The sequence below is a fragment of the Zosterops lateralis genome (genome assembly GCF_965231275.1).
Source record: "Zosterops lateralis genome assembly, chromosome: 9".
Taxonomy (NCBI): domain Eukaryota; kingdom Metazoa; phylum Chordata; class Aves; order Passeriformes; family Zosteropidae; genus Zosterops; species Zosterops lateralis.
The window spans coordinates 6,493,901-6,509,437 of NC_139769.1; the positions used below are offsets into that span (position 1 = coordinate 6,493,901).

A 15,537-nucleotide genomic window follows, 5' to 3' on the forward strand; every position below is an offset into this window, starting at 1 on the left:
CCCTTGATCATGATCTACTGAAAATAATGATATTATTATTATCATAGCATTTAGAAATCAGACTTGTTTGGTTCTCTAATTTGGACCTTATTTCATAACCTTTATTTACACAGAAGATGACTGATCATGTCTTGCCAGGATAAGATCCTATTTACATCACAATAATTAGAGTTATTCTAATTTTTGACTAAAAGATGAAACAGGTATTTGGCCTGGAATAAGGTTGCCTCTTCTTTACACAATTCTAGTGATTATTGAACAAAGAAAATTATACTTATATGTTTCTTTCTCTTGTGGATTATTAGAATAGAGCATTAATGCATTTCTAGTATTCACTATGTAAATTATAGTTAATATTTCTTTACTGAGATGACCTTGGAGAATGGAACAGTCTCTTTTTCTAATGAGCATTTTAAATGACACTTGTGTTTCTCAGGAATTCCTCACTTGACCTTCTGCATTTTGTCATTGGAGGGATCACCAGCAATATTTCTAGTTCGTAATTCTAGAGAATTGTAAAAGGTTATGGAAAGAAAGTTGCAAAAACAGATTAAAAGTTTCTGAAAAAGAAAAAAAAGTAAGAGAGGAAAAAGAAACATCTAGGTTCTTTCATGGGACCAAATACATAGACTGGAAAGTTGCTTAAGTCTTTTGGTATTGGCATTCATGGGCAGTAAGGAGCCTCCTCCTTTTCTTTTATCCCACAAGTTGGTGTCGAAGGAAACACTATTTCTAAACCATCTGTAGTGGCTAAGTTCAGTTGACTACCTGCTGTTCTATTGTTTGCTTTTCTATTTAATTCTCTAGTTTCTTTTATTTTACAATGACAAAAAATTGCAGTGTAGTTTCTTTTGAAAAACTGTGTTTGAGGGTTTTTTTATGACTAACGATCAACAGCCATGTAATTGCTTTGTTGTGTTTTACTAAAGAAATCTATTAAGTAGCACAACTTTGATACACTAGTAATAAGAGTTTGCAGGTTACACAGACACCTGTGGTGACCAAAGCGACAGAAGCTGCTTGTTAGAAAGAGCCTGTACAGCTGTGTCCTATTAACTCCTTATGACACTTCTTAAAACACAAAATAAAGGGCTTGTTTAAGGCTTTATAGTTGCTCTCAATGAACTTAGTCCCCGATTGTGCTGGACGATAGGGTTTTTAAGCCTTCATTTTTTTGCTTTCTGTTAACAACAACAAAGAAACTGTCATATTAACAGTGAGGTCAAAAAATAGTAAGGGGTAAACAAGGCATGCTGGCTCAAATTAGAATTATTTCTTGGTTGTGTTTAGTGTCACATCCTGCTCCTTAGACTGTGATTTCTTCAGAGGGGGCACGATGCTTCCTTGTCCCTTTGGAAAGTGCCAGTGCACTGTGGGCATTCCCATAAATAAATACTCAGTCCCTCTGTTCAGTCACTACCCTTCATGTATCACAGTAGCAGTGGTCTTGCAGCCCATTCTGTTCTGTATTCCTGTGAACACAGTGAAATGTAGCTTTTTATTTGAATGGTGAGAGGACAACAGCAGCAACAGGAGGAACTGGGTTTTGCCTGCTGGTGTAGCCCAAGAGCAGCTCATTTATACTCTTAAAATTGCATTGTAAAAATGCTGGAAAAGCCAGGGTGAGACAGCAGGGGAATCAGACCCACTTGATTTACAGCAGTTGACAGGGACACCTCAATGTCAGTAGTAAAAGACATGGTTTCAGTACTGTGCAATGGCATGAATAAATTCAAACAGGTATAAAGATTTTCATTGTATAAGCCAAAAAAATCTTCTGAATGTTCTGATCCATGGATGTCATTCTATTCCAAAATCAGTTGTTTCCAATTTTCTCATTTATGAAATGAGAGTCCATCCTGAACACTGTAGAACAAAACCAGCTCAAAAATCTTGTCCATTTCCCCAACTTCTAATGTGTTTCTCAGCTGACTCTGGTAAAGGAATGTGCTTTAAAACCTACATTACTGCACAACAACATGTTACTTCTGGAATCTCTCAATCTTCAATATCCATTCCAGCAGATTGAAGAGAGTCTGTACGTAGGAATAAAATGCTGTGTGAGCACTGGGTACCAGCCAGCAGTACTGCAAGAGCATGAGCATTACAACTTTGGGAGTCAGATACTAAAACATTTCTTTCTGCAGCCACTCAGGACTGTTACTTTATCAAAATGAAGGCAAAGTCTAGTTAATAGAGTTGAGAGAAAGTTTTGTTTTGGCTTCCATGGGTTTTAATTGCCTCTAACATCAGGCTTGCAGTAAAGGGAGCAGTTACTTTGAGTAAATTCTGTGATTATTAATTTTTTCATTAATCATAATGAAATTATAATAAAGGGAAAATAGAATAAGTGGCCTTCATTTAGGAAAATAATGTGATGCTTTTATAATACTGTTAAGGAACATACACAAAATCTTTATCTCCTACACTTCAGACTTCAGTTTTGGGAGCAACTCTGAAATATTCTTGTGATCTGTTCCTGTCAAAGGAGGAGAAAGGCCACAAAGCTACACATACATCTCTAACTTTAGCTCTTGTTATATTCCACTCAATTTGAGGTGAACCATGAGGTTAAAAATCATTGTTTTCTTTCAGTTGCTTGCAGTGAAGATTGCTACCAGGCCCCTTCAGACAGCAGAAATCTGGGGGAGATGTCAGAGTGCTGGCAGTTTGACTGTAGTGGTGCTGGCAGTTCTGGCCTTGCCATTTGGCCCAAGCATACACCTGCTTTGGGCCATCACTTGGGCTGAGCAATTCCTCAGCTCTCCAGAGGGATTCAGGGATAGATAAGCAGGAGAGCCAGGCATGAACAGCTCTAATTCTGGCACTTTTTGACTGCAAAGAGCTGAGTCAATACCATTATTCTAATACAGTTATGTGCATGAGAGTTGTATCTGTTTATACAAATGCCTAAATGGTTTTGTTAATTCATTAATGTGCATTGATATATTTGTATCCAGGAAAGATGTATAGTGATATATGTACATGCATACACGCACACCATATGTTTGTACACACAGCTTTTACAAACACAGATAATGCATAATATTAAGACCTTTCCAGCACACACAGTGTTTGCCAAGGAAGCCAAAACTGTAAAACAGTGACTCAAAAATCTGTAGCAGCTTTTTAGCTTTTGATATCATTGCCCTTGGGCACCGTATTTCAAGGTGCTGCCAGTTTTGCTCTGGTGACAGGTACTTGTTAGTTTTAATGTTCAAATGATAGTTTTTCACTTTGCTTAAGCTTAGGAAAGAGTTAATTCACTAAAGTGCTTCTCAGCAGCAGGTTGTCTTCACCTGCAATTTCCCTCATCAAGTGATTAGCCATATTCACAGTTGCTGACCCTTAATTCTAACCTACTGAATGATGCATGCCTGGATGAAGACCAGTTGACCATATTACTCCAGCTCCCCAATCCCATTTGATCCTTCAGCAAATATATTGCAGGTGTGGGGTCCGTGAGGGTGGGAGGAGGTGAGTTAATTTCTCATTGCCTCTTCAGGAGTGACCACAGATTCTGTATATGTTGCTTGCAGAACTGTTGGACGTGATCTTTAGGCACTAAATCCTTAACAGGCTTCACAGAGCAGTGTGAAAACCTTTTCTATTGTATTATGCAATTTTTTTTATTTAATTTACTTTAATAGCAATACAGTGCCAGTCAATAAAAACAGGTCAGAAGTCTAATTAATGTTTTAAAAATAAAGGTTCTCAAACACCAGGCGAGTTTGTCATTTTCTGTATGGTTTGTTTTGAGGAGGAAGAGGAAAGAAGGTGAGGAGGGAACCCTTCTGTTCCATGATTACATCCCACCCGCTCATTTTCTCCTTTTCTCCTTTGCTTTTGATTTTAGTGGCGGTCTTAACAGAATGTCAAGATCAATTTGCAGCATGGTTTAACTCAAGGTTTGCATTCTGCCAGCAGCAATTGTCCTAACGAACAATGCCGTGTGTTCTTGTAACTTCAGAAGCTTTTTAGAAGGCTCATGGCAAGGGCAGCATCTAATGACTTTATTAGTGTAGGGTTTCAAAATGGACTCGGTAATTGTTCGCATCTCTTTGTCATTTAGTCATAATTACTGCATAGTATTGTTCAGGGTTGCACTTGTGAATAGTTCCCTAATAGCACTAAAACGAAGAAAAAAAAGGAAAAGGATAAAAGGTGATTGTCTCTTTAGATGGAGAACAAAACAGCCTGTATATAGATGATGGTTAAACTGTTTATTATACACCCACCAGAAAAGGTAAACTATCTCTGCTTAAATATTTATGTGCTTCAAGGTATTTCATGTTAGTAATCTAAAAATGCCCAAATTTGGAAAACTGAAAATCAGCAGAGAATGCATTTTGATCTGGCCGTGATTAGGAAGATATGGATGTCTATAATATCCAACTATAAATAGAAAGCAGCCTCTCTGACGTTATCAAGATTTTCAGTGCATCAGTTTATATGCCTTTAGCAACGTTTTAAGGTCATCTGAGAAAAATAGTTATTAAAGCCAAGGAATTAATTAAACTGATAGATTTGTAAGCATGTTTTAAGTCCCCACTCTGAAACAAAATCTCAAAGAATGGTCTATCCCACTGCACTCAAACTACAACCTAGTTAATTAAGCTTATTGAACAGAAAAAGTGAAAAAATGGAACTTTTTCATGTCCTGTGCAAAAGAGGTGAAGGCAGAAGAACAGGTGGTCAAGACAGATTTATTGGACTGTTTTGAGGAAGGATCAGGTTGTATTCTGTTATTGCTTGGTTCTTCTGCTGTATTTGTGCAATCTTTCCTCCAGCTTGGAGACTCTCATTGACCTTACGGAATTGTATTTTACTTGTCAGGGTGATTCTTTGAGTCGTGAAGATTAATCTGAATTCTCTGACTTCTGATGTGCTTGTAGCTTCTCCCACTTCACCAACATCTGTAAAGTAGCTAAACACCCTGTCTGTTCTTACCTAGGCTATTATTAAATCTGTATATTAAATCTACTCGTGGCAAGCCTTGGATATTCCATAGGAAATCATACAGTACATAATAGGTGATGATGAAAGTGCATCTAATGTGTTCTATTCTTTGTGCAGTGTTCTAGCAAGGGCTCAAGGTATATTTTATTTATAAAGTCACTTCCAGCAGTGACTTTGCCTGGTGTCCAAGGATGGACTAATGGGCTGTGGTTTAGACTGAATGGGGTTGTGAAGTATTTATCTAATCTGGTTGAATCCTCAGGATGGGAGTCAGATCAGGATGGGAAGAGATAGATAACCCACTCATGTAGGCTTTACTTTTACATAAAGAGGAAGTGGATAAAATCATGCTTTTTAGCATCTGAATCTGAATTTTAACATGTGGATCCTGAAGATGATACCCACATAATTTGATTTAGGCTGCTGTATACATCTTTAAAACATGCCTTGTGTCTGCTGCTCCTTGTGGTTGAGTTACAACCCTACTGATGTGGGTAAGGCAGTAACTCTGTATTATGGAGACAAAGATTATTTTAATGTGCCCGTTCAGGACCTCAGCTTTTACTCTTTTAAAAATGTAAATACCTAATACAAAAATGTTATTTTTACATTAACATTTTAATGAGTCTTATGTTGACTTTTCAAATTATATAATTATTACTTTAAAAATCAGAAATCTTACATGTTTAATATTCATAATTGTTTTCTTCATACTCAACAGAGAAGTTACTTTTTTTCCAAACCCGTTTCTGAAATGTTACAGGCTGTTTAAGGTTGGCTTTGGGAATTATCTAGTCATAAATAAATCACACTTTTTTGGCCCAAAGTCATCCAGTTTGTGTTCTTTTAGAAGAGATCATCAGATTTTCTATTGCTGTTACTTTTTGAGGAGGACTTTTCCAGATGTCAAATAATATTGAGCTCTGAGATCAACACTTCTGATGGAGCAGCACTTTGGCCAGAAGTGCCCAAATTTGTTATTAAAAATTAAAGCTGCCCATTTTCACAGAAAGAAATTATTGCTAAACCCCAACATCTACAGAGTGCTACATAGCATATTTGAGCTTGGGAGCTGTGATAGACCACAGGCTTGAGGCTTAAGTTGTAATAAGTATTTCCTTTGGGTTTGCGACTTAATAATATGTAAAACCTTTTTCAGTAGATTCTTAAAGCTATTATTTTATCATAATTGCATTCTAGGATCTTAAAGTAATATTAAATAAGTTAGTACATTAATAAAAATTATTTAAAAATAAATACAGTTACCAAAAAGCTGTGCCAGGGGTGTATTTTAATATAAGGCCTCCTGTATTAACTGGTAGGAAATGATAACATTCTTCTCTGGAAAACTCATGTGCTACCAAGATGATAACTCCTCACACAGGTTGTCTCCAAGTGCATGTGGAGGGATGATTGCTGTGCAGGCATCAACAACTCCCCTAATCAACATCTGCATGGCACCAGAATAATTCTTCCTTTGTGCCACTTTTAACTAAAAAGTGAACTGTGCCAAGCATTAATACCTGTTCAATCTACATTTTAAAAACTTAAATGGTTTCTGAATTTTTTTAGCTTCTTTCTGTATTTGTCAAGCCATGGTCACTGTCCATGTTTATTCTGTAGCTGTTTCATTGCTACTGAGTCATGAAAGAGATGGTGCTGCCTGCCAGAATTGCTACTTTTCTTGATGAACTTTTTTCTTGTAACTTTTGAGATTATTTTTTAAATGGATTTTTGCTTCACAAAATGCTTTTTTGCCGTTCTCCTACTCCCTCCTTGAATATTTTTGTAATTTCAAAATAAAGGGACTAGTAGGGTGCTCTTTGCCCTTCCTTTTCTGGCAGCATTCTTCTATTTCCACTGTTGGTTGGAGATCACAGTAATCCAATGCTGTGGAAAGCCGTTTTCCCTGGAGGGACATCTGTCTCTTTGATGGACTCCACAGGCAGTTTTTTTGGCAGCTCTGGAGATGCCACTGAGAGATCTGGCATGCTTCTTTTTAGATGAAAGTAAGAAAATCCCTTGTAAACGATGTACAGGGTAAGATATTGCTTATTGCACCAAGTTGTTTTGGTCCTGCTCACTTCTAACAGTAAATATTACCACTGAGTGGAAAGGTGTTTTCCTTTTTCCTGGTTATGAATCTGAAAGTAAAAAGGTCGGCAAATACAAAATCAGTAAAGGCAGAAAAGGGGGAAAAAAAGTCAGTAATGAAAGTTCAATTCCTACCCATCTAGTAAATGAAAGGATGTGTTAAGACTAATTGCCACTGACCTGGCAAAGAGCAGCTTTGTGAGCTGAGTGGCCACTGGTGAACGGGATTTGTACAGTGGCAGTTTTGGGGATTGCTGCTGCCTCTCTCTTCAGTTCCATTGTTTGATCATCTCCACATCCTTGTTGGCTTTACCTCCTTTTAGTTCAGCAGACAAGTGGGGTCCTACTTGGTTCCAGGGGGAAGGATGTGCTTTGATATTAGTGAGATGTTCCTGTGTGTCCTGAGGGTACACACTGATAACCACCAGCTGGTCCTTCATCCCCCACAAACATTCTCATCACAGCTGCCTGTGCTGTGGTCTGGACATTGGTTATTCAGTGTTGTTTCTCAGTCCTCTCCCAAGAAAGTCTGTGGCTTTTACACCAGAATTGGGACGAGCTGCTCTTGTCACTGGTGAGTGAGCTGAGCGGATTGTGACAGCAGCACAGGAGGGGAGACACTTGGTAAGAGCAGGACACATGGCACCAGTGGCTGTAAGAAGTGGCACCATGAAGAAAAAACCCACCGTGAGGGGGGATGTTGGCATCTGGTTCTGCTGCTACTCCACCAGGAAAGTGTGTGTGCCCTTAGAGCAACCTGGCACGTGTCATCTCCTGAAGCCAGGGAGCTGAGACCTGTCCCAGCCTGGGTTAGAGAGGACCCCAAGGTGTCATAACTTGTTAGGTTCTGTGTAGTCAGCCAGAAGGCCTTCACAGAAAAATTCATCTCCCAGAAAAAAGTTTTAAAATCTTCTCAATATACTTCAGCACTTCATTCAGAATTCGCTGCATGCAATACCTATACCTATAAAAGCATATTTGGGGACTGAGTTATTGGTTGACTAAATACAAAATAGACTTAAAAAAAAATAAATTACCAAACCAGCACTTTTGACTAGTACAACTAGTACTGTAGGAGTCTCTTTAGTTTTGTTCCTTCTAGCATTATTCTCTACAGCACTTTTTCAGTTAAATATTTTGTTTTTCCATGAAACTTGAGTTTTTTTCTTCTGTGGTGTGTTGAAGACTGTTCAACAGTTTTAATACACAAGTCTCAGGAATTCAGTTCAATTGTCCACTGTCTTTATTGCTTCCAGGAGTGAAACTTTGAACTCACATAAGTCATTTTGCTGTGGAAGATCACCACTGACTTCTGTGAGGCCAACATTTCACTTAGCTGTTCCCACCTTGAAAGGAAAACATCAAAACCCATCATTTATCAGAAGAGTTTATGTGTCCAGACTTTACAGATGCTGTTTCATCCTTACCAGATGTTACGTATCGCTCTTTCTGATACAGCAGAGTTTGTTCAGCTTTTTTGATGTCTTCTTTGTGTGTGATTATTCTGAGTGGAAAAATACAGAGAATCAAGGAGTAACACTTAGGGCTTTGAAATACTTGCTTGCCAGCCCCACCCATTGCCTTCCATCCAACTACAGCCAAAGACAAATTCTGTCTGAGGAGAGGTTTTTTAGTACTTCAGGTGCCTTGAATAAGCCCAATGCTCTACTTGTGAGGCTTATCCATTTTTAGCCATTGTATTGGATACACTATATATTTTGATTTAAAAAAAAAAAAATCACAATTTTGAATCTTTTCAGTATCTTTGAGAAGATATTACTTGGAGCACTTGACATTTTAATGCAGCTCGTCTTTTCAAATAGATTTGGCTTCTAATGCATGTGACAACAGGACTTTGCTCTTCAGTTAGAGCATACATTTCAGAGTAGTTGTTACCTAAAATATTATCATAAGGCATAAGAAAACACACGATTTAAGTTGCCTTTCATGAACATAATTAAGAATTAATAAGCCTGTACCAGTGGCTAGTCCTCAGAATTTCCACTGTTTTGCCTTTTGTGACCTGTGTTATTAAAAGTCCATTATTTTTACAGACTTTATTAAATTGGATCTTATTAAAGCATTCTATATTTGCATTTGGTCTTTCATAATTCATTATTATTATGACATTTACTTTTTACCATCAGATCTGAAAACATATCATAAGCTACCCTTTTCTCTTGAAAGAAATGCTAATTTCAAACAGTCCTTTAATGGAAGAGAAAAGCTTTATCAGTTTTTTCATTTATTCAAGATCGTGTTAAGAATACTAATGTTAGACTTCTGTATGCTAATATCTAAGAGCTTTTTTTGGTCAAAAGCTTAGAATTATTGTTTTTTAGACCACACTGCTAAGTATGTCACTGGCAGGGCACTAGTACAAAAGAAAATACAATTCTGAAGTACTGTGGTTTAATTCTGTGACTGATAAAACCAATTTCTTGATCTTTCATTATTAAATTGTGCTTTTGTATGAAATTTGCTATTTTTATACTTCACCATGTTTACGTTGTTGCTCTACTTAGTTTCTCTTTAGAAGTTTTAAACAATTGATTCAGCATGATTATTTTGGGGGGTAGTTTTGAGTTATAGTCTTCACATAGTGTGACTGAAAGTAGAATTCTCTGTGAAATAACTCACTGTCTCAAGCAGTTGTTAATTGTTTTAATTTAGACAACCTATACCCTATCGTGTTTGTAAATATTATAATAATTTAGTCATAAAAAGAGATAAAGAGCTCTAGAACTGAATGCAGAACATGGTAAACAGTAGGTAACATGCAGGTAAACTGCTGAATTTAGCAAAATTATTTTTTTAAACTTAACTTCAAAAAATCCTCTACAATATTGACTATTTTTCTTCCCCCACAAGGTTTCTGACGATGTGCACTAGACATTTTGGGAGTGTTGTAGCCCAAACCATTCGAACTCAGAAGACAGACCAGTTTCCACTTTTCCTTATTATTATGGGAAAAAGATCATCTAATGAAGTGTTGAATGTAATACAAGGTACAGTTCTTTATATTACAAATATTCCTTATGTGTTGAAACTGTTATAAGTGGTCTTTGCTGTTTCTCTTTTAAGATGTCCCGAATTTTCATTTATTACACACTTTAAGTTTCCAGGGTATAATTATCTACTACTAATAAATGTGTTAATTAGCATGGTGTTAGAGATTGGAGTTGCCATGACTGTAGTAGAATTATGGTTTATGATTTTCTTTTCTTTTCTTTTTTTTATTTTTTTTTTGAAGTGGAAGCCTAATTTCCTAAATAAGGAGCTACACTGTTTTCCAAATTTATATCCAGATACATTCCTGATTTCCAAAAGATCTAGGGTGCACTTTTTGCGTAATGCTAGAATGCATTTGGCTCTTTGTGTGTAGTTCCTTGTTAATACCTGGGCTCCTGTTGCTAATATTTGGGCATGAGTTGCTTTTTCAGACCTGCCTGCAGCATGGAGACCCCCACATCAGATCAGGATTTAAGTTCCTAATATAATCTCACACAAATGAAGCTTTCTGTTTCACATGAGCAGTTCTTTCTGGTGTAACCATTCCTCTGATTTCACTGACAGCAAGATCACTTAGATGTGGAGTGTTGCCCTCTGACTGCTGTTCTCAGTAACTCTTCAAATTAGAGCACATCAAAGAATGGCTGCCTCTCATTTCTTCTGCTTTCTCCACTAGTTTGTCTTTATGACACTGTGTCCTCATTTTTTTATTGCTTATATCTGGCAATCTTTATTTTTATCTAGTAATCTTGTTTTCCTGAGGAAATTCAGCCTCAGGAAATGCTGCCTTTTGCAGACAAGCACTGGTGTTTCTTTCTGCATCTGGGACTAATAATTTTCTTGAGGAATCTACAATGTTCCTTCCTGTGGACAAAATGGTTAATTTTTGCACAGATTTTGCCTCCTCAGTGCGAGGCACAGCACAACACTAATTGATGGCATAAATGTCTTTAACTTATAAAACCTGTTTCATAGGCTATTTCATATAAATAGTCTTATAAATAGCTTAGTTTTCTGACTCTGCAGTACAGTTCAGAACCTTTGCCATCCCACTGGTGGTGCTAGTGACTTAAATTACTTCTTTAGCAATAATTCAAACTCACAATGCAATGCATCTTTATGTTAAAAAATAATCCAGATTATTTAATTGCATGCATTCAGTTTTAATGATTTGTCAGGTTTTCTGCAATCTTTTACACTAAACTAAAACGATCACCTATTGTAGCCTTACTTAAACTTATCCTTTAACAAAAAAAAAAATCACACAATCTCTGCTTGTTATTTTCCCAGGAATGGGGACACTGATATCTTTTAACAATACTGCCTCAGTGAATGGTAGCCTCTGAAGTCCTGCATGTTGTAGCATGTGGGATAACATTTTCTGCTAAGGTAGCAAATGTTAGAAATGGGAACAATGAGGGCCTTTCAGGGCTGGGCCAGAAGGCATGTTGACAGAAGAGATACAACTATATAGAAACCTAAGACCCCAGTGGCGTTTATTGAAATGCAGACTGTCTAAGTTTGCTTTTGATTTTAATTTTTTTTTTCCTGGGGTTGGAAACTATGGGGACAGTCTTGTTTTCTTTAGTGGTACTTGTTCTGCTGGGCTCCAACAGCTGTTTAGGCTGGCAGATGTTAAGACTTTATAGTTTTTGACCATTTCTCATGGTTTAAGACCTTTTAGTGGCTTTAATGGGTAGTCTAGTCTTCGGTTTAGAAAGAGAAACCAAAGAATGAAACTTAGTAGGAAACTGAAGTAATCTTTCAGTCTTTATGAAGACTGGAGGTATGCTGGAAGGAAAACATGGAGATGTATAGGTTATCCTATGTATGTGTTCTATTTCATGATACTCACATGGATGGCATAATTTTCCACTTCATTAGCTTTGCAAGTTTTTTGAGAAGTAGATAGACTGAAGAAAATAAAATATTTGAAGTTTTATTTCTATATTATACTCAAATAAAATGTGCACACACATCCATTCAATCATTGTATTCTGAGTTTTTCCACTGTTTTAAACCAATCCACTTGGATGCTGCTGCCAGCATCCTGCCTTTTGTTGCCTGACTAAGCAGTTGCTTCAGTCTCCCTGGGAATTCTACAACTGTAAAATCAATTTCACATAAGGGAATCCCAGATTTACTGCTTTCCTTTAACATCAGTGACTAAAAGACAAAACAGAGTTAATTTATGCTAGCATAAAAGCAATTGTTCAGATTTGCACCACCTGAAATTTTAACCTGTGATGAACCTTTGTAAAAATAATTTTGAGTTTTCAGTAAAAAGGTGAACCAAAAGCATTCTACTGAGATATTTGCATTTTCTACTCTTGTCTTTTTATTTTATTTTTTTTATTTTTTTTTTTTAGTCTGGCTATTTCTTATGGATTAATTCTAAAATGACTTCTTTTTTGTTTAATAACTTTAATGAAATGAAGTTCAGCTGTCTTCCTTTGTTGCTAGGTAACACAACAGTGGATGAGCTAATGATGAGGCTGATGGCTGCGATGGAGATCTTCAGTGCCCAGCAGCAGGAAGACATAAAGGATGAGGTGAGCACTGCAAGTTGCTGCAGATACCTCCTGACTTCCACTAATCACTGGGAATGTAAATGAACCAGATGTTTCTTTAGCCAGTGGAGTTGGGTATGATGTGTTTTAGCGTCTCTTCCGTTGTCAGAAGTTAAAAAGGTAAAGTCTCCTTTGTGTATTTGGGTCTCTCAGAACAACTCCTCCTTTTTGGTCTTGTCATTTTCAGTTTCTTTCCTTTTTCTGAACATTACTCACCAGTGACTGTTTATGTTATAGTGATATTACAGAGCTTACTATGCTCATACGAGGAAAATTATCAGACTTTTTGCCACTGACCAGCTCCAAGTCATAGGTAGAAAACAAAAATAGATCAATACATCTTAAATGTGTCTCTTTAAAAGGGGACTGAAACCAACTTTAACCAGTACACCAGTACTGAACCAGCATTCAGAATGATTCAGAATGTATAAATGATGCCAAGACTTCTCAAAACCAGTGTTTCAATTAACCAGAAGCAGACACAGTGAGTTACACAGCTGAGAGATCTTTATCTGTTACTCTATAAATTGAGAGTGACATTTGGAAGTAATGAAGTACTTAGGAATTTATAATAATAGGTGTGTTGCCATTCAAGATTATTCTCACTCTGTTGTATAGACATTGATTGACAATAATTCACTAAACACATTCTTCACATTTAAATCTTGTATCTCATTAGTACAAGATTTACTGACTATGATATGAAGGCACATTATCTGCACAATATCTGTCATTCACTTTTTCTTCCTTATTTATGCTACCTGTAATTCACTGGTGAAGAAATTGACTTTAATTTTGTTAATACTGAACACAAATTTAAATATGAGGATTACAACAAAAATCCAAGGTACAATATAACTGAATTTTTAATTGCATTTTAACAGGGTGTGTTGAGGATGGGAGTTTTTTTTAATGCTTTAGTAAGGTGAAATTTACATCACAGATGAGCTCCAAGAGAGATTCAGAATTAAAAACTGATAAAAAGAAAGAAGGCTGAGAGGAGCAAAAGCATCTAAAGTCAGAGAGATAAGAGCAAACAAGGGATAGAAGAAGAAACTAGAAGTGATAGGATTAGAACAGAGTGAGGAGGAGGACACCAGACTGGACACAGAACCAGGAACTGGCTCATGTCCTGGGCTGCCGTTCGTCCTTCACTGGGTGGCCAAAAGCAGTGACAGTGACAGCCCAGTCCCCACATGGGATTGTTGTCTCCTGGCTTCTTTCCCCAAGTGCTCTACCTATCTAGGGAGAATGGAAAATTGATTTTTATACATGTCTCCAAAATCTACCTTTGTCCAAGTCTTCTTTTGTTTTTGTCACTAGTCTAGCCTCTTGTTTTTCTGTCATTGAAAGCACCGGTGACATTTCTTCCCCAACAGGAGCTTTTTCTAACATACTTTGACATTCAGAAAACTGATGGAAAATTTCATAAACTTTGGGGGCAGCTTTCCAGACACTATGGGATCTATACACAAATAGGATATTTACTCTCTCCTTGCCTCCACTCGTTACAAGCACACTGAAAAGGTGATCTCAGACACTTCTGCCTTTGAAGCAGGAAGTTTTCAAAACAAAAAATAACCTTGCTTTATGAAATTACTATTCCAGAGAAGGGAGTATTTGACAAGCAGTCTTTACTCAATAGAGGGCTTCAGCCTGAAAACAAAATATTGCCTTTTTGTGGTTAGCTACATAACATGTAGCTTTCTTGTAAGCCTTGTACTTGACAACTTCAAGTGTTCAAACATCAACACCTTTTCTTTTTTAAGATCTTACTGCAGTTGGTGCAACTTTTTCCCAAATATTACAATAGCAAACAGGATACAGAGTCCGGTTTCTGTTACTGTTTTCTTAATAGCAACAATAAGTCATCGTAAAACCACAAGAAGATAAGCAGAAAATTCTTTTGTGTTTTAAAAAGAGAAGTCATCAAGTGTAGCGTTGCTGTAAACAGAAGTGTGTGTGAGAGAGAACCAGAACTCGAAACATTTGTAAATGACAGCATGAAGTCAGTAATGAGTGAGTTTATGCAGCTGAAATTCTCATGCACATGAAAGCTTCCAGCACAGCCATTGCATAATCCTGTTTGGCACAGCATGTTTTGCAGTGCCCTCTGATGGTTATTTGGGTACAGGAGGACTGGTACCACTCCAGCTGCTGGTCCAGGTGTTCAGCTGATGTTGGCTGTAGCTACAGGCACCTCCTGTCACTGAGCTGGGGGTGTAGGTGAGATGCTCAGGACAGTGTTACCAACTTACCTCACCTGAGTGACATGAGCCACCTCATGAGCTGGTGGTAATAATAGTATGTTTAGTTAAATCCTGTGCTTTTATATCCATGTGTTGGTAAAATTTACCAGTTTAGCCTTGTAACATTTTAATGGGGCAAATCTCTTGCATATTTTTTAGTGTCAAGTGCTAAAATACCATCACTTAACTAGTAGTTGGATTTAATTTTTAGATTTGTGTGTTGTACTCCATTAAGCTTTTTCTACATTATCTCTAAAGAAGTACCTTAAAAACATTGGGATGCACATGTGTACTCATAGTAACCCAACATGCCTGTCCTGGTTTGTAACTTCTGCACCTCTTTTCTCTCCCAAGTTTTCTTAAGGAATATCAACCAGCTGTCCCATTCTTTTCCCTGCCTCTCCAGGGTTCTGGGTCAATCATGAACTGCTGCTGTGTAGACAAGATGACATTTTGGAAACCTCCTGCCTCCTTTGGACCATGCTGTTGATGTGCAATTGTACATACATGGTCTAGGTGTCCTGTTGTCTGTTTTTATAATTTTGCTCAAAAATTGCTGTAAGAACAAGCCATAAATAGTAAAATTGGATTAGCAGCACACTGATGTGCTCACATGGCTCTTTTGATAAGAAATGCCAATGGATAATTCAGTT

General features: G+C 37.2%; 1 protein-coding gene across 4 annotated transcripts in view; it reads left to right on the plus strand.

Moving 5' to 3' along the window:
- Nucleotides 1-15,537, plus strand: part of FAF1 (Fas associated factor 1) — a 148,461-nt gene that overhangs the window by 109,088 nt on the left and 23,836 nt on the right. For all 4 annotated transcript variants that reach the window (XM_083867859.1, XM_083867862.1, XM_083867860.1 and 1 more), the window contains exons 14-15: nucleotides 9,925-10,061; nucleotides 12,529-12,617. In XM_083867859.1, the coding sequence (XP_083723985.1) occupies nucleotides 9,925-10,061; nucleotides 12,529-12,617 (226 nt within the window). The remainder of the gene's footprint in view (nucleotides 1-9,924; nucleotides 10,062-12,528; nucleotides 12,618-15,537) is intronic.